The following is a 26,664-nucleotide window of genomic DNA, read 5'->3' as shown; positions in this document are numbered from 1 at the left end:
TAAACACAAGCTTGGAGCAGAATAGGAATTTAGCTATCCTCATAGATATTTTAGCAATGAGAGTGATTTGCGATTTAGACTTAAGTATTGAGAATCATCCAAATTATTAATGATGTCAAACATGGAGAAAACAATGCAGAGATGGCATGGATCCAAATTATTAGGTAAATTGTACCTGACAAGTTTAGATAAAATAATTAATTTAGGATAGGCATGATTTCTCTGTGATGGAATAAACAATACATGTTCAAGTGCACGGGACATGTATCTTGTTTTGCCCATCAACAGATGAAATATGCTTTAGCGTGAGTCGTAAGAATGAATGACTATGAGAATATGTCTAAAAAATTGCAGACCACTGAGTGTAAATGAATGGTTGTTTGTTTGTCTTTTTGTGTTTCTAATTGGCCGACCATCAAGATATAATCAATCAGATATCAAGGTGGAAAATGATTTAGAAATTTGAAATCAATTTTTGATGAAAATTATGGAAAAATGTTTAGTCAAATGAAATTTTAATGGTAAAAGCAGCAGTACTCCAAACGTGAAATTTGAAGTGGAGAAACAAATCTGCTATGCAAAATTTAGGAGCACTGAAAAAACAATGTTTGATACCAAATTCCAAAGTACTATTGATTTATTGTGATAATGGCATCCAAATTGTGTTAATAGAAACATTGACTGAATTGACAAGAGTTTCCATGTTTAGTTCCGGAAAAATATGGAAATCCAATTTGGTGGAATGTACCAGATGCCATTATTCACTACACGATTGGAACTGGAGGATGAGGCTAATCATATGTCTGCATAAAAGAAAGAACTTTAAAGAAACACATTAAATTTGGGTTGGCAGAGGGAGATTGTGCTTTTCAACAGGAAACATGGAGAGCAACCCAGGATATGAGTGTGGCTATTGCAGAGAACGGGAAAGCTGTTTTCCTGAGGAGAAGGCAGCCTGGTTTGCTTTTTGCATTTTTCCTATTTTTAGTATGATTAGTTAATTGGTGTAATTACAGGAAAGAGAAATTGGCAAAATAATGTACGGCACCAAAAGGTCGTGGGTTCAAGCCCTCCCATTGGCTCTACTCTCGATTCGTCAAACCATAAACAAAACCACAAATTTTGCCCCATTTGAATTACTTACGGGCCGGCTGATGCCCGGTCCTAGTTCCTCCATCACCCCATATGAAGAGGTTCTATTACCCGATCTCTCACATGCAGCATATTGGTCTCAATTGCATTCTCTGGTATCTAGTATTTCTTCACAGATAAAGGAGGCGGCTGCAGCTGCACGTGATCACCCACAGTCTCAACCCACATTTTTCTCAAGTTCTATCCAGGAAGTGGTCGGAGCCCAGGTGGACAGGTGTACTTTCAAAGTGTCTGCTCGTACATCAAAGGCGGTTCAACTTGAACATAAGGGACAGAAGTGGTTTAATTATTCCCAAATTGGAGCCGTTGATCCATGTAACCCATAACCACACACTTCACCACAGGATCCTCCAAAGGCGGCCTTTGATTCTCCCGGGGACAGGTCACATACATCTAAACATGACACATAGTTCCTGGACATAGTTCCTGTTCTGGACTGGGCTTATCCCAGTCCAAGAGAGGGAAGTGGTGTACAGGATGTTTTGGCTTATTATTGTTTTAATTTTTCTCTTGTTATTTTTTGAAGGAGCGCTCCACGTGTATGTCATACTCCTGTTTGGCGATCTTCAATCAGACGGATGTGGCTCTAATGACACCGCAATCTCCAACAGATGAGACAACACTAGCTTCCTAACCCTGTGTGTGGTCCTCGGATACTGATCCATGGTGGCCAGTGGGGATGTGTAAACCTAGTCTACTCAGGCGAAAACTGGCAAGGTGACTCCGTCAATCGTGTCCCCTAAATTGGTTTAGAATGATTACAGGTATTACGGCAGGATCTAACAATTGGCTGTTAATGGCAGAGCAAGCTGCCAGCAAAACCCAAGATGATTGCCTCGTGTATGGGTGCTCGACCCGTACTCCATATTGTTTCGGCCCCAGTCGAAAATGAATGTATTGTGGACCTTCTAAAAAACAATAACCCGAAATTTAATTGTTCTAAGTACGATTCGATATTCCCACTTGCCCAAAAGGATAAAGAGAAACAAATTTTTGATAAAGCAGTAGCACAACAAAATTTTACCTGTCTCAAATTAAAGGGGATTGGAAAATCATTGGGAAGCATTCCGTCTCATTGTTGTGTATTAAATATGTCTTTTCCGGTACCACACCCCTTATCCCGAGCGGAACTCCTGGTTATGGTGTGGAAGCAATAAGTTGTATGATAGATTACCTACAAATGCTTCTGGTGTGTGCTCTTTGGTGTCTTTGTTGCTTCCAGTTTCTGTTTCCCCAGTGAATCTCACAGCTGCAGTACAATTGCCTTCAAACCTGAAGGATATTTTGCATCGCAACAAGAGAGCAACACCCGCCTGGATGGGTCTCAGCAGGATTCAGAGGTCTTCTAATTTGGCATTGGAAGGCCTCCGAACCCTGACTAATAAGATGGCAGACCATTCAGGTGTGGGTGACTCACTCTGGGACCGATGGATGGATCAGTTCGGTACCTGGAAAGGTTTGATGGGGAATGTCTTCATATCTGTTGTTGTTTTCACGACTTTACTTAGTCTTTGTGGATGTTGCCTCATCCCCATGGCTCGTACTCTGGTTATTCGTTTGATCGATAGGGCAGTGGGACCAGATCCGAAAGGTCAGTATACTCAATTGCTACAAACTGATCCCTCTGCAACCACCGCCGAGCATGTGTTCATGGATACACTAATGTGATGCTTCTTTGTTTCTTTTCTTATACTAACGTAGTGCTTCTTAGTTTTTCTTACTAACTTGTGTGTCGTTTGTCGGTATGGTCTCTTTTGGGAGACCAAGAGAGGGAATGAAGAATATGACATATTTTACTCCTTCATTTATGGTAGCTGTTTCATTTTGATATAGTACCACAGTAGGATTAAAACTATTGTTCTCAACTCAATCACAATGAACAAAAGGTCTTTTGTTTGAGTTTCTGCTTTAAGGTGTGGTCCAGGTGATAAGTGGTCCCAAGTGATGAGTGGTCCAGATGAAATCAGGGACAAAGGGATCCCCGCGGAGAGGGCGATGGTCCAGATGATACCAGACACAAAGGAATTCCTTTGGAGAGGGCGACCATGCCAGATGTGGATTCAAGGACAAGCAGATTCTAGGAGAGGACACCCCGCAGAACGTCGTGGGACAGTCCACATATCATTAAACTCAGCGAATGAATATTCATCTGTGTTATACTATAATTGGGCAAACGCGGGTTTGGACTTTAGTCTCTTTCATCCTCCACTGAAGCAGGGCGACGCTCAGCTGGTTTTATATTTGGGAAAGGGACCCGGAGCTCTGTAAGGATCAATATCTTGAATAAATCATCTGTGGAGTAACGCGCATACCCTGCTCTCTTCCTTCGATGCTGAACACGCACAAATTGTTGGACGGGATAGACTGAGTTAAGGAATTATGGTTAGGGGCTAAAACTATACGTCTAACAAGTGTGTGTTCCAACGACAGAGGTACCATATTCCTCAGCCTCCCTGGTAAGATTTATTCGGTTCTATTGAAGAGGAATGTCTTATCGGGGTTGAATTTCAGACGCAGGAGCATTGTTGTTTTTATCTTGGCCTTGGTGAAAAAGAGTACACCACCTCTACACCCTCAGCAGATTACTCGAGGGCATTTCCAATCCAATCCTATTCACCTGCTTCTCCACGGTAGGAATCTGAGGCAGCACTAACAAGCAAGAACAAGCAAATGTTTTACGATTATGGGAGTTTGAATTCTCCAATTGTGGTTGTTTGAAGGAGCAATATGCAATAAAAAAATTTTTAATTGACAATCAACTTTTAGAACATAAGAACTCATTTCTCCTATTATGTGGAGTATACCTCAGACCAATTGGATCACAAAAAACACATTTGTGGTGTTTTTTTTTCTTTCCCGGAATAACAATTTCATTCGAACTATCTGAGTTGCGACATACATGCTGCTGCATTGGGCTCTGTTTTTTTTTTGCATTTAAACAAAATATATCAAATGCGTTTTTAACAACAAGGTTTATCATCAAACAAAGAGTGTTCTTTGCATTAATTTTCCAAAGTTTCCAGCAGTCTTGCTTGTCACCTTTTCTAGGCCAATGTGCAAACCGGTCAGAATGAATATCTGGAACTCCAATATGAACTATTTTTTGCAGTGATACTGTGTGATGGTCGGCCTATTAGTGCCTACAAAAGAACAAGGTTAGTGGCAACCTGGCTCTCGAAGCTCTTTTGTCGCAGTACATATTCAACTCCCTGTAGTTTACAGTCACAGTGGTAGATAACCCAGGCATTTATTACCTCAGGGTAATCCTCAGGCGCCTGAGGTGACCTAACAACAACAACAACTCTCTTTTGATGCGCGTTTATCGTCACAAGGTTCTTTATTTAAAATTATTGTTGTGGATGAAATGAATAAGCGGGCCCTGTTATTCATCGAAAAACAGAAGAAAGTGGCATGCAGTTGACTGACATTGTAAGGCAGTTCGGCCGGCCATAACGGTGGTGAATTATTTGCTATAAAAATTAACTTAAAGGTTTGTGTCATATTCAAAACATTTTCCCGCCAGAATATAGGACGCTTCATGCTTGCAGACCAAAGTGATTGCTTCTGTCTGATCATTGTGTTTGGGCACAGTCTTCACAACAATGTCTGAAAAACAGCAGGTAACTCTGGGTGTTTGTTGTATAAACAATTTAGCTGTGTTCTGGCAGTTGTGAAGCTTTTAGTAATTTGATCATTCCTGGCCTGTCATCATGTTCCTTTAGTTGAAAGAAAGGTGTTATATTCTGTGAATCTTTTACCTCAACAAATGTTTAGGTTAACGCCCACTTTGGGTGAAGGCAATGAAGGCTTTTAAAAATGGAGTCCGAACGGAAATCTCGCCTTTTTTCGAGCCAATCAAGAGTACTGCTCATGGAAGCTTCAATAATGTCTTGCCTATATTATTGTTAACACTTGTCTCACCAGATCCTTCAGAACAAAGAAAAGAACATCTCACATAACCCACCTACTAACATCGCTACTCTATTGAAGCAGAAGGAAGCAGTAGGGAGCATTAAAAGCGATGATGCCTTGGTATGGGCGCTCTGTATTGAATGACGACATGGAGAGACTGTTAGTTCTTTGGAGTTCTATTTAATGCGTAGTTTTTTTGAATTCATAATTTGAAGTTGTTTAGATGTGTTTTACGTGCGTGTGTTGTGTGCTAACGTTAGCTATCTCCTTACTGTACTGTACTACCGAACGAACAGAACTTGTTTTTGCACGCTTGTTATTAATTTTAATACATCTACAGCATCATCTTCCATACCTCACATCCTTGAAAGCAATGCAGGGGTTGTTGGAGCCTTAGAGGCTAACCCAGCTGACTTCAGGGGAAAGGGAGACTACACCCTAGACCGGTCGCCAGTCAGCCATGGGGTACACAGATAGGCAAACGACCATCCACACTCACAACCATACCAGCAACAGTGGGAATTGAGCCCATGCCTGCCCACAACGAAGTCAGGCGAGTGAACCGAACCTCTACACCACCAGTCTTTTTGATACATCAATAAATATTTGTCTTTTATTTTTATCTTTTTCTCACATCTTTCATACACAAGTGGGACACTTTGATCATTTTTTAATTGGTAGTTTTTAAATTTTAGATTCATGGAATGAATTACAAAATGATCCAGAAAATTTTGTCAGGGGCCTTGTGCTCCTGGTAGGGTCATCCATTGCAAACTGGTCTGAGGTAAGGGACCAGACAAAGAATGGCTCAAAAGACCTCTTATGACAAGCAACATTGTCGAACGGCATTTTCCCTTGCCCAGACGTGGGTCACCGGGGCCTCACTCTGGAGCCAGGCCTGCAGGAGAGGCATGATGGCGAGCGCCATGGGCTCACCACCTGTGAGAGGGGCCAAAGAGGTCCAGTCTGATGACAGTTGGGTGGCAGTCAAAGGAGGGATCCTTGTTGGTCCGATCCCTGGTTTAAGAAACTGGGTGTTGGGATGTGGAATGTCACCTCTCTGGTCGGGAAAAACCCTGAGCGAGTGCATGGGTTCTAGATTACTTTGGGAATGTGGCTGTCATTTCGAGAAAAAAAATTGAGGAAGTTTGGAAATTGGCTGTATTTTGCACAAGACACCCAAGACTGACAAATCAGAACCAGTCTCAACACATCCACCACCACCCTGCAGCAGTACACTGGAGCTTCAGGAACATGAAGTGAGACAGGTACTGCGGACTGTGAACACCAGGAAGGCTGCCGGCCCTGACGGAGTACCTGGGAAGGTGCTCAAAGCCTGTGCTGACCAGCTGACTGGTGTTTTCACAAAGATTTTCAATTGTTCCCTGCAACAATCCATCATCCCATCCTGCCTGAAATCTGCCACCATTATCCCTGTCCCTAAAAAGCAAACCATTGACAGCCTGATTGATTATAGGCCTGTTGCACTTACGCCTGTGATCATGAAGTGCTTTGAACAGTTGGTCGCCCGCCATATCAGGGATACAAAACCTCCCTCAGTTGACCCTCACCAGTTTGCCTATAGAGCAAATAGGTCCACTCAGGACGGCATCGCCGTAACTCTACACACAGCACTGAGCCACCTGGAGCACCATGGGAACTACGTGAGGATGTTTTTCATTGACTATAGCTCAGCCTTCAACACTATAATACCGGACATTCTGGCTGACAAACACTCCCACCTTGGACTATCCTCTTCCATCTGCTACTGAATTAAGAACTTCTTAACCAACCGTCCACAATGGACAGATGTGTAAAATAAGGCATTTATGAAGATGTTTTATTCATTGATATTTTTTCATTCATTTTCTGAACCGCTTTATCCACATTATCACTTGCGGGGGGTGCTGGAGCCTATCCCTGCTGACTTTGGGCCAGGGGCGGAGGACACCCTGTATCGGTGGCCAGCCGATCGCAGGGCACAAGGAGACGGACAGCCATGCACACTCAGACCCATACCTAGGGGCAATTTTAGAGTGTCCAATAAGCCTACAATGCATCTTTTTGGGATGTGGGAGGGAAACGGAGTACTCAGAGGAAAACCCACGCAGGCCCAGGGAGAATATGCAAATTCAACACAGGTGGACCTGTCCGGTCCACTATGAACATTCACAAGGTCGAACACAAGTAAATCACGCCAGGACAGATGAGTGAGATTTTGAAGCTTCTGCAGAAGGAGAGTACGGAGGTGGTGGGTTCGACGACTCTACTTCTACGTCAACTGTTTACTAAGGGCAAGATTTCGTGACATACAAATTCTCTATGACAAGGGACATACAAATTCCCTATTGCAAAGATGCATGGCTCTATTACAAAGATGCAGCAGGACAGTGACACCGATGATGGTGGTGACACTGATGATGTTAAAGGCTACATATAAACAAAGGACATACCCTATTACAAACATGCATGGTTTTGACACCGATGGTTGTGATGTGGATGGAAGGTCTCCATGACATGGCCATGACACGGATTGAAGGTTATGTCATAGATTGAAACATTCTTTGATTACTTTTAAGATTATTTCACAGGACCGACCTGGATTTGAACCCAGGACCCCAGAGCTGTGAGGCCGACGCGCGAACCACTCATCTGCCGGGCCGCCCATTCATAGATATTAATCATTACATTTTACTATTACTAAATCATTTATGTGTAGTAGACATGCACCTGCTTATGGCAGGTGTGCCCATAGCGAGCAATGATGTTGTGCACACTGGTACTCAGTGTGCTCAGGGAGGTTGTCTTTCTGCCCAGACAAACAAAAAATTAGAGGGAATATTGCTCATTTGTATGCAAAAACAGCTAAACTGATAGCAATAACAGGTGTATAACTTGATGCAAAACGACGAGGTTGAAATTTATACAGACGGTTAATATACAAGTGTGTGTGTGTGAGCTTTTGTTGCGTCACATTTTTGTCCATTACTGTATTATTGGCAAACAGTGGGATAATCACATCCACCAGCAAGGCAGTCACTCATGCTGACTTACTGTGGTGACTAATGCCGTCAGTTCGACTTCCAAGACAAATTTCTATTTGTTAATGTGTGGCACACACATCTGATACATTAATTACTTATTTCCTTCGGGAATGATTTTGCTGATAGGACAGCAAAGGGCAGCTGACAAGAAGCCCTTTGTGGGGATGGCAGTCTTCACTTGTGATGAAAATTTGCATGCCACTGATGTCTGGGTGAACGGCCCAATGGATCAATGGACTACTGGTTCGTCCATCGACCTCACGGTTCTGATATCAACTATTGAATCCAGGGTGGTTTCCAACCTTGCAATGTGTGGAGTCGTGTGCGGTCGATTGGTCGCTGGTCTTTTGGTCGCGGTCTTTTGGTCGCGGTCTTTTGGTCGCGGTCTTTTGGTCGCGGTCTTTTGGTCGCGGTCTTTTGGTCGCGGTCTTTTGGTCGCCCGGACCGCGACAACGGGCGACCAAAAGACCGGCGAAAAAACAAGGTAAAACAACACGTCTATGCATAAAAAAAGCCAACAATGGCCATGAGCAGTTTCACTGAGGCGACGTGTGAGTGTATAAGAGTTTGTATGTACATGCGTTGTCCCTTTAAGGGTACGTCATTCAGGGTCTTAACAAGTTCTCCAACGAAAAACAATAAAAGTCCGGGAAATTTGGAGCTTTCTTTAGCCTAATAATTACTAGGGCATTAAGTATGACTAAATAGTAATTCACAGTTTGTATTTAGAGAATTTAAGCAACAATTTAAATGGTAATTATCAATAACCTTCTGGGCAACCAATCGACCGTGTAGCGTGTGGAGTACAGCGGGGCAAACAAGTATTTAGTCAAACACCAATTTTGATATATTTCTTGTTAAAAATAAAAATAATCACCTTTTATTTTTTAATCAAAGGATGCATTTATTGAAGGGTTACCAATGATGGAAAATACATTGTGATCTGAAATCAGTTGTAACCGTGAGTACGTAATAGTGAACAAAATTTTCTTTCCAAGTGTGAATTAATTAACAAAGAACAGATATATTTTAATCACTTAAAATAAAAAAAACAAATGAATTAAGTAAAAAAGCCAATGCACGTCTGTTACACACTATAAAAGACAAGGGGGGCCCCATTTATTCGTTCTTAAAACTACAAAGAACTCATTCGGTCTTGATATGAAATTGAAAACCCCAACTTCCTGTCCAATTTCAATATTTAATGTTGAATCTTATAAATTGACACTTATTTCAGTATACACTAATTCACAGAATTTGAATTCATAGGAAGTGATGTCACATCTTAAAAAAGGTGTGCTTAAAATCAAATTCTCCTCTTAAAATTCTAATATGTATAATACCCAAAAAATAGGCTTGTAGTGTGAAAAAGACAGATTGTAAATGTTTTCAGGTTCAAAGTGTGTGCATTTAATCCAACAAAACACACTTCAGGAAATCGTTAAAGCTGAAAAAGTCCAATAGCAAATCAAGATTTGATAAATGTACGTAATGCAGTTTTTTTTGTGCCCTTTTGTATGAGTAACTGGCTATCTTTTTCTTCTTCTTACCAAGAAAGACTAGCAATGTTAAATACGTTTTAATGTATGTATTATTAAAGCATAGCACGAGCCCTAAAAATTCCATTGCAAATCGTAATGAGGTGTTACCAAAAACTTTACTCTTCACTCACTGCTTTAATTACATAAGTTTGTAACAGGCATCTGGTTGCCAGATGCGCAAATCCATTAAAACTTGGTTCAGCTTCTTCATCCATAAATTCCTCTCCCCCTTAGTGTCTGTACTCAGCCAATTTCTGAAAAAATAACAGCCAGTCAATGTATGAACACATTTAAACACATGCACATGTTAATAAACAAAAGGTTTTTTTAATAAACAAAAAAATATACAGTGGGGCAAATAAGTATTTAGTCAACCACAATTTGTGCAAATGATCCTACTTGAAAAGATTAGACAGGCCTGTAATTGTCAACATGGGTAAACCTCAACCATGAGACAGGATGTGGGGGGAAAAAAACGGAAAACCACATTGTTTGATTTTTAAAGAATTTATTTCCAAATTAGAGTGGAGAATAAGTATTTGGTCACCTACTAACAAGCAACATTTCTGGATGTCAAAGAGGTCTATCTTGTAACGAGGTCTCCACTGGTTACCTGTATTAATAGCATATGTTTTAACTAGTTATCGGCATAAAAGGAACCTGTCCACAACCTCATTCGCTCACACTCCAAATTCCACTATGGCCAAGACCAAAGAGCTGTCGAAGGACACCCGAGACAAAATTGTAGACATGCACCAGGCTGGGAAGACTAAATCTGCAATTGGTAAAACGCTTGGTTTAAAGAAATCAACTGTGGGAGCAATTATTAGAAAATGGAAGACATAAAAGACCACTGATAATCTCCCTCGATCTGGGGCTCCATGCAAGATCGCACCCCATGGCATCAAAATGATAACAAGAACGGTGAGCAAAAATCCCAGAACTACACGGGGGACCTAGTGAATGACCTACAGAGAGCTGGGACCACAGTAACAAAGGCTACTATCAGTAACACAATGTGCTGCCAGGGACTCAAATCCTGCACTGCCAGACGTGTCCGCCTGCTGAAGCCAGTACACATCCAGGCCCCTCTGCGGTTCGCTAGAGAGCATTTGGATGATCCAGAAGAGGACCGGGAGAATGTGTTATGGTCAGATGAAACCAAAATATAACTTTTTGGTAAAAACACAGGTTCTTGTGTTTGGAGTAGAAAGAATACTGAATTTCATCCGAAGAACACCATACCCACTGTGAAGCATGGGAGTGGAAACATCATGCTTTGGGGCTGTTTTTCTGCCAAGGGACCAGGACGACTGAACTGTGTAAAGGAAAGAATGAATGGGGCCATGTATGGAAAGATTTTGAGTGAAAATCTCCTTCCATTAGCAAGGACATTGAAGATGAGATGTGGCTGGATCTTTCAAACACAAAGCCATGGCGACAAAGGAGTGGCTTCGTAAGAAGCATTTCAAGGTCCTGGAGTGGCCTAGCCAGTCTCCTAATCTCAACCCCAGAGAAAATCTGTGGAGGGAGTTGAAAGTCTGTGTTGCCCAACGATAGCCCCAAAACATCACTGCTCCAGAGGAAATCGGCATGGAGGAATGAGCCAAAATACCAGCAACAGTGTGTGAAAAGCTTGAAGAGTTACAGAAAACGTTTGGCCTCCGTTATTGCCAAAAAAGGGTACATAAAGTATTGAGATGAACCTTTGGTATTGACCAAATACTTATTTTCCACCATGATTTGCAAATAAATTATTTAAAAATCAAACTGTGATTTTCTTTTTTTTTTTTTTCCATGTTCTGTCTCTCATGGTTGAGGTTTACCCATGTTGACAATTACAGGCCTCTCTAATCTTTTCAAGTAGGATAACTTGCACAATTGGTGCTTGACTAAATACTTATTTGCCCCACTGTAGAGTGGATAGTTTAGATTTCGTATGGAATCATCACGGGGCGTTCCAATGTATTCAGGAAATACATTGGGACCATCTGCGTTGTTGCGTCTGCATCAGGACTATAAAAACACCTTGGGCCAAATTCTACCGGTTAAGAATCTGTGGCGAACATTCATTTTCTGAACTGCTTATCCTGACAAGGGTTGTGGGGGGTGCTGACGCCCACCCCAGCTAACTATGGGAACCAGGGCAGGGGACATCCTGAATCGGTGGACAGTCAATCACAGGGCACAAGGAGACAGACAGCCATTCATGCTCACACTCATGCTACTTACAGGGCAATTTACAGTGTTCTACCATGCATATTTTTGGAACTTGTGAGGAACCCGGAGTACCCCGCAAAAACCCACGTAAGCCTGGGGAGAACATGTAAACTCCACACAGTGAGGACACACCTTGGATTGAACTCTTGACCCGAGAACTGTGAGGCCGACGTGCTAACCACTCAGCTTGAGACCGTTTGAGACAGGGGAAATCACAAAGGTTCCCACGATAACGCACAAATTCAGGCGCGACTGCGCGATTACGTGTGACACTTCTTCAGAAACATGCCGTTAGAATGTAACGCACGTGCCGCTTGTGAATAAACAATGGTTAATAGAAATCATTGTTTTTCATTCTTTTACACGAAACAAATGCTCAAAAAGCACAGTGCTCTCTCCACTCCTCTTCTCCCTCTACACATCGGACTTTAAACATAATACAGACACCTGCCACCTCCAGAAGTTCTCTGACGACACCGCTATTGTTGGACGAGTGACGGACGGGAACGACCTGGAGTACAGGGGAGTCATCACAGCCTTTGTTGACTGGTGTAGGCAAAACCACCTCTACATCAACACCAGTAAGACAAAGGAAATGGTCATCGATTTTCGGAGGAATCCTCAACAGACCACTCAGGTGAACATCCAGGGTACAGACATTGAAATCGTGGAGAATTTTAAGTACCTGGGTGTTCACCTCAACAACAAACTAGACTGGTCCACAAACACAGATGCCCTGTACAAAAGGGGCCAGAGCCGCCTCTACCTACTGAGGAGTCTACGGTCCTTTGGAGTGTGCAGGACACTGCTGAGGACTTTCTACGACACTGTGGTGGCCTCTGCAGTGTTTTATGCAGTGCTTTGTTGGGGATGCGGGAGCACGGAGAGGGACAGGAACAGGCTGAATAAGCTGGTCAGGAGGGCCAGCTCTGTTCTGGGCTGTCCTTTGGACTCTGTGGAGGAAGTGGGAGATCGGAGGATGCTGACCAGGATGATGTCCATCATGGACAGCACCTCCCACCCCCTGCATGAGTCTGTGGAGTCCCTCCGAAGCTCCTTTAGCAATAGACTGCGGCACCCTCATTGCAGGAAGGAGCGCTTCCGCAGATCCTTCCTCCCATCAGCTGTCAGGCTCTTTAACAAAAAAATGGCTGTGTGTTAAGACCTACCGTATGCATGCATGTACATTTATGTGTATGTATGTATGTATATATGTCCTAAGCAACACGCTTATTTAATTATATATTTATTCATGTATTTATTTCTTGACCTACTTATTACCTATCTATTTATGTCTAAAATGCCTTTCCTATTCCTGCATCCTCACCCTCTTGCCACTGGAACAACGAAATTTCCCGAATACGGGATGAATAAAGTTATCCAATCCAATCCAAATAATCAAATATATACAGTGCCTTATGAAAGTATTCGGCACCCTTGAACTTTTTAACCTTTCGCCACATTACAGGCTTCAAACATGAAGATACAAAATTAAAACTACAGTGGTACCTCGAGATACGAGCTTAATCCGTTCCGGGACTGAGCTCGTATGACAAGATTCTCGTAACTCGAGCGGAGGTTTCCCGTTGAAATGAATGGGAAACAAATTAATTCGTTCCAACACTCTGAAAAAAACAGCAAAAAGAGAATATTGGATTGAAAAAAATGTTTTATTTCTTATAATTCGCCATATATTGACAAAGTAATAAATAACGAGTGGTTTGATAGTAATAATGTGTTTAATAGGAGTAAAATTAGACACATTTCGCGGAGGGTATAGACAGCGGCATACACGGAGGCGGGGGGGCTGCTCGGGGGGGCTTTATCCACGGCAAAAATGCACTCGTAAACGAACAAACAAATTTAAATTAACTTGGATAACTATATACAGACACTCAACGTTTAATGTAAATTCAAACAAAACTAAATTCTAAATTTGTTGTAATCTTTTTTACCTTACGTAGTTCTACGGGTTGACACCACCTGGCCGCTCCGCCGAAGTCTTCAAAACGAACGCATCAAGAGTTGTTTGTTTTTGTCTACCCTTCAAAATATTTTGATAATGTTGCATACAAATGTCATCACAATAGGATAACGCACGACCACTTGCCAACGAGAAATAGTCTTTAAAGAACGATCGCGGGAGCATCTTTCCTGAGAAAGAATAACAGGAAATACAATAGTTGGTAATGAAGTTTTATTCTGAGAAAGGTTGCCATTGCCTGTCGGCGTTGTGTGCACGAGTATACTTCATTACCCAGAAAGCCCTCTTTTTGCCCGTGCGTTGTGCGTTTCCTGGTCGTATGAGGAAACTCGTCTGAATTAATTAGTTCCGTGCTCGTAGATATTGTTATACACGAAAGATATGCAAAAAAAAATGCCATGGCCACCTGGCTTGGTCGCATCACGAAATTTTGACCGCATCACAGGCGAATTATTCGATCGAAATTTCCCCCGTAAGACGAGCATTTTGTATGACGAGCGGTCGTATGACGAGGTACCACTGTATTTGTCAAGAATCAACAAGTGGGACACAATCCTGAAGTGGAACGAAATTTATTGGCTATTTTAAACTTTTTTAACAAATAAAAAACTGAAATGTGAGGCGTGCAATCTTATTCGGCCCCTTCACTTTCAGTGCAGCAAACTCATTCCAGAGGTTCAGTGAGGATATCTGAATTATCCAATGTTGACTGATGATGATAAATAGAATCGACCTGTTTGTAATCATGTCCCCGTATAAATTCAGTGTTCTGTTTGCAGAGAGCATCATGAAGACCAAGGAACACACCATGCAGGTCCGAGATACTGCTATGGAGAAGTTTGAAGCCGGATTTGGATAGAAAAATATTTCCCAAGCTTTAAACAACAGAAGGAAAGAACACTATGCAAGCAATCTTTTGAAATCGCAGTAGTAGCAGACCACTGCTAATCTACCGCATTTTCACGACTATAAGGCGCACATAAAAGTCTAAAATTTTCTCCAAAATAGACAGGGCGCCTTATAATCCAGTGCGCTTTATATATGGACCAATACAAAAATTGTCACGATAAAATAAAATAAATCAGTCGATAGGACAACTACGGCAAGCAGCCCCCGACTCTACTATTTCCCGTAGATAAAGTACTGCACAGTGACTGCTGGGATATCGAGTTCTTAATACACCCAGTTCTTCAATACAGCCAGTATGATCAGTTCGGCTGTATTTACAAAAGAAATCCTGCCGCTAGATGTTGGCGTCAACGGAGCATTCAAAGGTAGACTGCGAACTATATATATATTATATATATTAACTCGGAGCTTGCCGTCATTCCCGGAGGCTTGAGAACTACAACCGCTGGACCCGGCGTTTTGGAAGACTCATTTGGGCAATTGTTTAATTCGGACACAGAAAATGAGGACTTTGATGGCTTTGTGGGTGATGATGACGTGAGTAAGTTGTAAAATGTCTAAATAAAGTAATAATAATATAATAATAATAATAATCGGACATAGGCCATGTCGTCATTACCACAACACAAAAAGCCTACTTGTCATCACACGCAGAAACTGCGTGTGACGAAATTGATGGTGCTTCTCCATAAGCTACGTTTAATCGGCAAAAGACCTAAATAAGTGTAAGTTACGGACTTGTAATTTGACATTCCGCTGTTGTGGATACAGGTCGCTTACCTCTCGATTACCGCACACTGTCTGCCACTTACCTTCCTTCAAGTCAGCTAGTAGGAGGCAGATCACCAACCAAACATCTATACATATGCCGCAGAAGGGAATGTGTGTATGTTAGCGCGAGTTTAGATGTCTGATGGATGTGGGGAAAAAACTGTCCTTAAGCCTATTTGTCCGAGCTTTGTGGGACCTATAGCGTCTGCCAGATGGGCAGCAGCTGGAACAGATTGTGACCAGGGTGGTAAGGGTCCCCTATGATGTGCTTGGCTCTGCTGAGGTAACGCGGGCTGGCAATGTCTTCAAGTGAGGGCAGAGAGCAGCCGACAATCCTCTGGGCAGTGTTAATCACTTTCTGCATGGCCTTTTTGTCTGCCGCCGTGCTTCCAGCGTACCACACTGTGATGCCGTACGCCAGGATGCTCTCTACAGTGGTTCTATAGAAGGTTCTCAGAAGATTGGAGCCCAAGTTGTTCTTCCTGAGCACCCTGAGGAAATGGAGTCGTGTCTGAGCCTTCTTCACCACTGCCGTGGTGTTTGTAGACCATGAGAGCTTGTCCGTGACGTGGACCCCCAGGAATTTAAAGGACTGGACCCTGTCTACACATACTCCATTTATGAGGAGTGGGGCCAGATCTGTGCCGTGTTTGCGAAAGTCAGTTTTGCTTCCGTTGCCTTTTTAAAAACGTGTTTTTAGCGTGTGGGTGTAGCGTGCAAGAACTATATTTCCCAGCAGTCACTGCGCACCAGAACCCAGAAATAGGCTGCTTCCGGTAGCCAGCGCTATTGCGTTTTGATGTTCATCCATATATAATATATAATATATATGCGTCTAAAAAAACGGTGCGTGCTTTGTGTGTTTAAAATACAGAAATAGCACTCGTTACTGACACTGCGGCTAAAAATACGATGCGCCGAATAGTCGTGAAAATACGGTACAAAGACCCAGACGTCACTCTAAACCCAGGGTGTTCAAACTTTTTTCTCCAAGACCTACTTTTCAAGGAGGAAGTCTTTGACGATCAATCCCCGCTTTTTTATTTTTTTAAAACAGACCATCGACAAAGCTCATCAATTATGTATTCATATACCTCGCCATAGACCATCAACATGAATGGGAGCGGTAGGGAACGGGGGTGAAAATCCACTTTTGATTCATGCTAAAGCTTACTGCAGACATGCCAAATTCATGAGAGCCTAGCTAAGCAAACGGACAGAGGGGAGGGATCAAAATGTTATTGTTGTGCGATCTACCAATAGTACCTTGGCGATCTACCGATAGTTCGTTGGCAATCTAGCGGTAGATCGCAATCTATGTATTGGGCACCCCTGCTCTAAACTTTCTAGAGGCCCATGATCATTCTGGATGAACTGCAGAGATTTACCGCTGAGGTTGGAGAGTCTGTATATAGGACAACAATCAGTGGTATACTGCACAAATCTGGCCTTTATGGGAGTGGCAAGAAAAAAGCAATTTCTCAAGATATCCTTAAAATGTCTCGTTTAAAGTTTGGCACAAGCCTCCTGATGGACACAACAAACTTGGAAGAAGATGCTCTGGTCAGATGAAACCAAAATAGAACTTTTGGAAACAATGCAAAACGATATATTGGGCTTAAAAGCAACACAGCTCATCATCCTAAACACACTGTCCTCACTGTCAACATGGTGGTGGCAGCCACATGGATTGGTCCTGCTTGTCTTCAGCAGGGACAGGGAAGATGGTTAAAATTGATGGGAACATGAATGGAGCCAAACACAGAACCATTCTGGAAGAAACCCTGTTGGAGTCTGCAAAAGACCTGAGACTGAACGGAGATTTATCTTCCAAGGACAATTATCCAAAACATAAAGCCAATTCTACAATGGAATGGGTCACAAATAAACATTTTCAGGTGTGAGAATGGCTAAGTCAAACTTAAGACCTGAAAGCAATCAAGAATATTTGGGCAGAGGTGAAGACTGCTGTTCACAAACGCTCTCCATCAAACCTCACTGAGTTTGAGCTGTTTTGCAAAGAAGAATGGGCAAGAATTTCAGTCTGTCGATGTGCAAAACTGATAGAGACACACCCCAGTGACATGCAGCTGTAATTGCAGCAAAAAGTGGCACTACAAATTATTAATGCAAGGCGACAAATAATATTGCACGCCCCACTCTACAGGTTTATATTTGTTAAAAAAGTTTTTAAAAATGTAATCAATTTCATTCCAGTTCACAATTGTGTCCCACTTGTTAATTCTGGACAAAACGTTTTAATTTAATATCTTTATGTTTGAAGCCTGAAATGTGGCAAAAGGTTGAAAAGTTCAAGGGGGTGAATACTTTCGCAAGGCACTGTATGTATATACCATGGATCGGTTTATCTTTACTATAATTATATACAATTTATTTTCATTAATATATCTATTCATTCAGGGCTGCCCGGTCAGGTTTGTGCATCGCCCACAGTTTCGAGGTCTAGATCCCAGGTCAAGTCCTGACCGTGTGGGGTTTGCATTTTCTTGGGCTTGCGTGGGGTTTTCCCCAGGTACCCCGGTTTCCTCCCATATCCCAAAAACATGCATGTAGGCTGTCTAACACACTAAATTGTCTCTAGGTATTGGTGAGTGTGAATGGTTGTCAGTCTCCTTGTGCCAGGCGATATGCTGGCCACCGATTCAGTGTGTCCCCTGCCTTGTGCCCATAATTGGCTGGGATAGGCTCCAGCACCCCCCACAATCGCTGTGAGCATAAGTGGCTTAGAAAATGAATGCATAAATATGGTTTCTTTATAATTGACCTGTGGTATTAGAGCAGTAGTCTGTCTCAGTATCTTCCTGATGCTTAATCTTGCTTAAGTTTAGTCAGAAATGTAACTTTTTGGAAACACCAAATGGAAGTTAGGATGTTAGGATTCATGGAGAAAGCTTTATTGTGCTCCCAATTTCCAATGTTCATTCACAGTCACTGTAGGTCTCACAGATTTTACAGGAATAAATTGACTGCGTCACCTCAACTCAACTCACCACTTTAAGATGTGTCACTTCAATTCAACACTCTAAGATTGATCATAAATCTGCAGATACTTACACCTGTTCATCAATGACAGTGTATACTTACTTGGTAACACAGATGGTGTTCATGCAATGACTAACAAGAGTCTCCTTGTCGTCCTCTCTCTGTGGTCGGATTGTAATAAGTTCGAATGTGTTTGGTCGGGCACAAAATTCTCGGTTTGCTGGCTCCACCCTTTTAGTGGTACAACTGGCTAGATTGATACAGCCAATAGGATTCTGAAAAAAAAGCAGAAATTGTTTAATTGTTTAAAGAGCACACTGAATAGCTTAGGTAGCTTTGCCATGGCGTAAAGAATATGTGAGAATGTTTTTTTTTTAAAATTCAGAAATAACTTTAAAAGCTGTGGGTTTTTACGCAATACAAGATATTGAAATTCTCAACCAGCCACTGTGTAATGTCTGCAAAAAAACGCATTTTGAATACGGCTGTCAAACGTTGAGCCAGTTTACCAAACCATTTCTTGAGTAATGGTGAAGCAAACCATTTGAACAAGGGCTCAATGTGTGCGTCATGGAAACCCCCCATCAATTTCTAGACCAAGCTACAAAGCCTCGACACATCACGTAACATCACTACATGTCACTGGTCCCTTATATTGGTTAACTGTGGGGGCAAGCCACACAATATATTGTCTGATAAATTAAAATAATCCCTCGAATTTGGATTGGATACTAAATGTTTTCCCGCCCATCCAAAAATAAAAGTACACAAATACAATTATCAAGAAGTGTATGTATTAAATATTACTGTCATAAGCATATGAAAAGAGTAATTATTAATATCTAATGTATATTTTTTTTAAATTGCAAATAATTTAAATACTGTACTCAAGGTCAAAATAGTTCCTCTCCGCTTGATGTAAAAGCAAGATCACAACGAATAATTTCGCTGCGTTTTTGGCGTCGAGTACCACCTAACTCAGCACCGAAGAAGTGGTCCCATGACTTAAGCCATTTTCATTTCCTGTCTTCCACTTGTGAATTCCAGCATGAATTTTGACATTTTCATGAACATTTTTGATTTGGATACTTAATATAAATTTAAAAAAACAATGTACTGAATCCATGAATGTTGAAGCCGCGACATGGTGTGGATTACAGCATTGAGTAAATGTCATAACTAATCTAATGAAAATACAGTGGTACCTCGACATGCAAGTACCCCGACACACAAGCAATTTGAGACAATTAAATTTTTGAGCAGATATTTATCTTGAGATACATTGCACAATTATTGCACCTTAGGCCAGCCATTTGGCCTTCAGAGTGTAATATATGCAAATGATCTTTCTTTTGTCATGTCATAAATGCTCCAACACAAGCACTCAGTAGCTGTTTCAAGTACAGAAATATTGTTAGAGTTGTTTGGTTTTATGCTTTTTCCTCCTGGTGTCCTGTCTGAGTGATTGCCCATTGTGTTCAGCTTCAACTGTCCTTTCTCCGCCCCTGGTGTATTCCCTGCCTGCTCCCTCGTGTGTTTCCCATGTGTTCCTAATTGTCTCGTGAACACGCTAGTCTATTTAAACCCCACCGACTGTTTTGTCATTCGTCGGATCGTCTGCTTTATTTGCCTTGCCTTGTGTCTACGTCAACTCGTTCCACGATTCCCCGTGATTTCCCTAGTCGATTTGATTTTCGTTACTTTGTGCCTCCTGCCCAAGTACCGTATTTTCACACCTATAGGGCACACAAGTCTAAAATTTTCTCTAAAACGGTCAATACGCCCAAACGGTCGGTGTGTTTTGTCTGTGCACTAAACTCAGTTTTTGTATGGCCCTGACCGCTGGAGTGACTGGTTTTATTTCGTGCCGGCACGCTACTTATTGCGATCCACCCAGCGGACATTCACCCTAAAAATACCCTCCCCGCGCATTCAAAGCATTACGGTAAATCCATTTAAAACATCCCAGGGGAGTGGCAAGGCATTTGACTTCCGTGTGCTTGCAGCGCTTTTAACCCTCAAAAACACTCAATACTTAAAGAAACAGCATATCAGAGCTATAAAGAGGAAATGCCTGGCGTGAATGACAACACATTGCGGGTGTGAACGCTTGGAAAATGGACTGAAGCCATGGATCGAACACAATTTAACACCATACACCCCACTCCGGAGACTAACAAGGACACAAATAAAGATAACAACATGGCCTGAGGACGCCCTTTCTCAGGTGCAGGACTGTTTTTCCCGCACCATTTGGGAACTTTTTGAACACCACAACCTCCATGAATACACAGACACTGTACTTTCCTACATCAAAAACTGTACGGACACTGTCACTGTTAATAAACGTTTCCGGGTTTGTCCTAACCAAAAACCCTGGATGACCAGTGAGACACAGGCACTCATCAAATGCCGTAACACCGCCTTCAGGTCAGGGGACAAGTTACAATACATCGCTGCCAGAGCAGACCTGAAAACAGGCATTAAAAAGGCCAAGGCAGCATGATAAGGAAAATTGAGGAGCACTTCACATAAAATAACCCCAAGAAGATGTGGCAAGGAATACGACACATTACCAATTACAATGACAATAATAAGGTGTCTGTTGAAACAGATGCCTAACTAGCAGAGGAACTGAACCGTTTCTTTGCCCGCTTTGAGACCGACATATCAGATTAAGTCTCAACACATCCACCACCTTGCAGCAGGAGCTGCAGCTGAAGCTTCATGAACATGAAATGAGACAGGTACTGCGGACTGTGAATGCCAGGAAGGCTGCTGGCCCTGATGGAGTACCTGGGAAGGTGTTCAAAGCCTGTGCTGACCAGCTGACTGGGGTTTTCACAAAAAAATCAGTTATTCCCTGCAACAATCCATCATTCCCTCCCGCCTGAAATCTGCCACCATTATCCCTGTCCCTAAAAAGCCAACCATTGACAGCCTGAATGATTACAGGCCTGTTGCACTTACACCTGTGATCATGAAGTGCTTTGAAAAGTTGGTCGCCCGCCACATCAGGGACACAATCCCTCCCTAAATTGACCTTCACCAGTTTGCTTATAGGGCAAACCGGTCCACTGAGGACGCCATCGCCGTAGCTCTACACAGCACTGAGCCACCTAGAGCACCAGGGGAAATATGTGAGGATGCTTTTCATTGACTATAGCTCAGCCTTCAACACTATAATACCGGACATTCTGGCTGACAAACTCTCCCACCTTGGACTATCCTCCTCCATCTGCTGCTGGATTAAGAATTTCTTAATCAACCATCCACAAACAGTTAGACTTGGTCCCCACCTCTCTTCCTCCATTACACTGAGCACTGGCTCCCCTCAAGGTTGTGTACGGAGTCCTCTTCTATACTCCCAGTACACATACGACTGTACATCGACCCACCACTCTAACTCCATCATCAAATTTGCCGATGACACTACTGTGTCATCTCAGGGGGATGAGTCTGCCTATAGAGATGAAGTCAACAAACTGTCTCTGTGGTGTTTGGTGAGCAATCTCAAACGAAACACCACGGAAACTAAAGAAATAATCCTAGACTTTCGCAAACGCAGCACAGATCTGGCCCCACTCCTCATAAATGGAGTATGCGGAGAAAGGGTCCAGTCCTTCAAATTCCTGGGGGTCCACGTCACGGACAAGCTCTCCTGGTCTACCAACACCACGGTAGTGGTGGAGAAGGCCCAGAAGCGACTCCATTTCCTGAGGGTACTCAGGAGGAAGAACTTGGACACTAAGATTCTGGTAACATTCTATAGAGCCACTGTGGAGAGCATCCTGGCATACTGCATTACAGTGTGGTACGCTGGAAGCACGGCAGCAGACAGAAAAGCCATGCAGAAAGTGATCAACACCACCCAGAAGATCATCGGCTGCTCTCTGCCCTCACTGGATGACATTGCCAGCCCTCGCTACCTCAGTATAGCATTAGGGACCCATACCACCCTGGTCACAACCTGTTCCAGTTGCTGCCCTCTGGCAGACGCTACAGGTCTCACAAAACACAGACAAATAGACTTAGGAACAGTTTTTCCCCCAGAGCCATCAGCGCTCTGAACTTGCATTAGCACGACACCTAATCCTTTCTGTGCAATAACTTCGGGGTGTACAATACAATGTGCAATATTTCAGCATTTACCTTGCCCGGACATGACTTTTTATATTAATTATTTATGTTTCTACTGAGAAACACGCACTTTGTGGAGTAGCACCACTAATTTCATTATATGCAGCTGTTGTATAATGACAATAAAGGCTTTTGATTTGATAAAAACACGCTAGTGCCAAGCCTAACATACGCTAGCAGCTAGCATAACATACGCTAGCAGCTAGCATAACATACGCTAGCAGCTAGCATAACATAGGCTAGCAGCTAGCATAACATACGCTAGCATCTAGCATAACATAGGCTAGCAGCTAGCATAATATAGGCTAGCAGCTAGCATAACAAACGCTAGCAGTTAGCATAACATATGCTAGCAGCTAGTATGACATACGCTTGTGGATATCATAACATAGGTACGCTAGCGGATTGCATAACATACGCTAGCCTAGTGTCATGCTAGCGCCCTATCGGACGAGTCGTCCAAAGTATTGACCAAAAACAGAAAATATACCCGCAAATGAGACTGCGCCCTATGACTTTATCATTTTATAGGTGTGACAATATGGTAATTAAAGTTTTCGTCTGAGCACCACTTCCCTCGTTCTCGCCGGCTTCCCTGCGATTGAGTCCTATTCCTCGTATCCTCGCCTCGACGTTTTGCCAAAGACGTAACAAATACGTTGGGGTACGAGCTTAATGTGTCTCGGGACCGAGCTCGTATGTCAATTTACTCGAATCGCAAATCAATGTTTCCTATTTAAAATAACTAAATACAAATGAATTCGTTCCCATCTTCTGAAAAAAAAAAAACTAAAAATAGTATGTATTACAATGCAAATACATGTTTTTAATTGTTCTAATTCAAACCTATGCTCACAAATTAACAAATAACTATTTAGTGGTTAAGATCTGCAATCAAATGTGACAGTGTACATTATTGTACGTAATTCTTACCTTTGAGACAGACGGTAGCGGCCAATGGCCGCGGAGACTTGACATGTTCGGTTCGCTACACTTTTGTCACACTATGTAACATACCATAAACTTTAACTTAAATGAACTTCGCTTACTATACACAGACTTAAAAATGGATGTAACCTTGTTGTGTTATAATTGAGGCAAAGGTGTTAATGTATTCAAGCGTGGCTTTCGAGTCATAACTAGCTGCATCACCGTTTAAAGTTATCGAACCAGCCACGACTCGCGTTGAAGGTTTCGGCTAGTGTCGAAGTATCCCCTTTCTCAGCTGCTTCCTTTACTTTCAAGTCCCAGCAGATTCTGCTAACTCTTTCTCCTTTATCCGTATTAAAAAAGCCCCTTCCTCTCGTCATTAATATCACTATGCAGTTTGATAAGGACTACCTAGCGGCCGCATCGCATGCTTTTATGTCATTTTTTCCCCAAGATGGCGCCGTTAGGCGGCAGCCGGTGCAGTAGCTCTTTCCACTCTTATTTGATTTTTGTGTTTTACAGCCTTTCTATCTTTTTTATTAAATTTTTATATTTCTTAATACATTACTTATTACTTCACTTTGTACTTTATACTTTTTACTTAAGTGTTTTTGCAACTTTTTTTGTTCTGTTAGCCTGACTTCTTTCTGCTACTTCTTTTTTGGAACCATTCAGCCATGCCTACGCTGTCATACACATGGGATTAGCTGTGAACAATACGCAGCAGAAGGAGCAACACCTCAATGCCGCTGGAAATCCAGAGATGGATAAAAGTGCCAGGAGAAGAAGCGATGCTTCAGACCAACTATTCCATCTATTATTATGGGAAAAGTGAGATCCCACCCCGATAAGATGGAAGAGCTATCGGCGCTTAGCAGGCCGGAAACGGAGTCGAGGAGTTGTACTCCGCTACTGTTGATTCTTCAGCTCCAGACTACTGAGGGACTGTGCGGATAAGCTTGGAAGAGTGACTCTGCATATTTTCAACCTCGGTCACAGTCTGCAGAAGTTCCCCATCTTGTGGAAGACTGCCTGTGTGTGGTTACAGTTTTATCCAACTCCACAACGTCTTTTCTTGTGTCTGTATCCGGTTTTGCTACTGCAACCAAGATGGCGCCGCTCAAGTGGCAGCCGGTAGCGGTAGCTCCGTCCGCTCTTGCTCGTTTTGTGTTTTTCCTGCTTTTCTGTCTTTTTTTTTTATTGCATTTTGGTATTTAGTTTTTAGTGTTGTGTGTCTTGTCTGTCTTGCTACTGCAACCAAGGAATTTCCCGAATACGGGATGAAATAAAGTTCTAACCTAACCTAAATTTGTTTCATATTTCAGGGCAAATTCAGGCAATTTTCCTTGTATCTCAATTTTTTTGTATGTTGGGACACTCGTATGTCAACATATTACTGTACATGCACCTGATTGTACAGTATATATTTTTTGAGTATAAAATGAACCATCAATGAATGGGTTTATTTTATTTCACAAGGCACAGGCAATTATAAGTCACAAAAGTGTTTGTTATTTGTTGTTTTAACATTGATTATTGTTTATTATTTAATATATGTATTAATATTTTATTCATGGGTTCAATGAGTTAAATAGGTTTTCAACTCTTTACTGGACCAGTATGATAGTTATGCTTCTCTTCAAAAAAAGTAGGTTCAAGGTCATTTAACAATAGTAGAATTCAAACAACCTGGATTGGATTATGAGAGAACTGTCTTTTTTTAGGGAAAACATAACTTAACGGACCCTTATGTGTACGTGTGAAAAATAAGGGCTGGGCGATATGATAAAAATTGTCATCACGATAAGAAATATCGATATTTATCACGATAACTACCACTACTTTTTTCTTTCAAATACCAGTACAGGCATACCTCTACTTACGAAATTAATTGGTTCCAAAGCCGTCCACTTTGAAGTACAGTAATACCATGACATACGAGTGCCCGGACATCCGAGCAATTTGAGATACGAGTAAAATTTCGAGCAAATATTTACCTTGAGATACGAGACAAATTTTGATATACAGTGGTACCTCGACATAGGCGTGGCCCAGCATACGAGAAATTTGAGATACGAGTAAAATTTCGGGCAAATGTTTATCTTGAGATATGAGACAAATTTTGATATACGAGCAGACAGCGGACGCGAGAGGCTGCTCCTAAGAACATAATGGGCACTGTCTCTCTCCCCGCAACTACCTCGTGTAATGTCTTTCTGGTCGCAACTCCCTATTGTAATGTCTCTGCGAGCACTGGGCGGTGCGTTGCATCTTTTCAGTTTTTTTCCCCGTTAGTCATTGCGATGGGTGAGGCGGTCACTAATACGAGAGTTATATATACTACTCGTTGGCAAGTGGTCATGCGTTATCCTATTGTGAGGACATTTGTGCGCATAATTTTCGGAATATTTTGAAGGGAATACAAAAGCAAACTACCATCGACAGATTGCATCTGAAACTCAGGGGCAAACAGAGCCAACCCGGCCGGGAGAAGAAAGGTATAAAAATGTAAAACAAAATTAGAATTAAGTTTAGTGTAAGGTTAGATTAAACTTGTTTTTGAGTGTCTGCATCGTAATCCAAGTTCATTTAAATTTATTTATGTTACGTTACGAGCGCGTTGCCGTGCAGAAAGTCTCCCCCCTTGCCCCCCTCTCTGTCCCTCTTTCTCTACCCTCCGCGAAATCCGTCTAATTTTAGTTCTATTAAACACATGTTAGTATACTATTAAACCACTAAGTTATTTGATACTTTGCTAATAGATGGCGAATTAGAAAAAATAAAACATTTTTTCCAATCCAATATCCTGTTTTGGTGTTTTATCAGAGGGTTGGAACGAATTAATTAGTTTTTAGTTCATTTCAATGGGAACCGTCGTTTGAGTTACGAGAAAATCGACATACGAGCTCAGTCTCCCCGTAACTCCCTCGTGTAAATGTCTCTACGAGCACTGGGCGGAGTGTTGCATTGTTTCAGTGTTTAGTCAGTGCAGAATGGTGTACGCGTGGCGGAGCTTGCTAGCCAATACGAGAGCAGTATGCTACTTCTCGTTGGCAAG

At 42.2% G+C, this 26,664-nt stretch overlaps 1 protein-coding gene across 3 annotated transcripts in view; it reads right to left on the bottom strand.

Moving 5' to 3' along the window:
- Window positions 1-8,986: 8,986 nt before the first annotated feature.
- anln (anillin, actin binding protein) overlaps window positions 8,987-26,664 on the bottom strand; it is a 101,611-nt gene continuing 83,933 nt past the window's right edge. For all 3 annotated transcript variants that reach the window (XM_077590711.1, XM_077590712.1, XM_077590713.1), the window contains 2 exons: window positions 18,639-18,811; window positions 8,987-9,903 (listed from right to left, as the gene is read on the bottom strand). In XM_077590711.1, the coding sequence (XP_077446837.1) occupies window positions 9,789-9,903; window positions 18,639-18,811 (288 nt within the window). In that variant the 3' untranslated portion in view covers window positions 8,987-9,788. The remainder of the gene's footprint in view (window positions 9,904-18,638; window positions 18,812-26,664) is intronic.

Source organism: Stigmatopora argus, chromosome 21 (assembly GCF_051989625.1).
Source record: "Stigmatopora argus isolate UIUO_Sarg chromosome 21, RoL_Sarg_1.0, whole genome shotgun sequence".
NCBI classification, from domain to species: Eukaryota; Metazoa; Chordata; class Actinopteri; order Syngnathiformes; family Syngnathidae; genus Stigmatopora; species Stigmatopora argus.
This window is presented reverse-complemented; position numbering and strand designations above follow the sequence as displayed.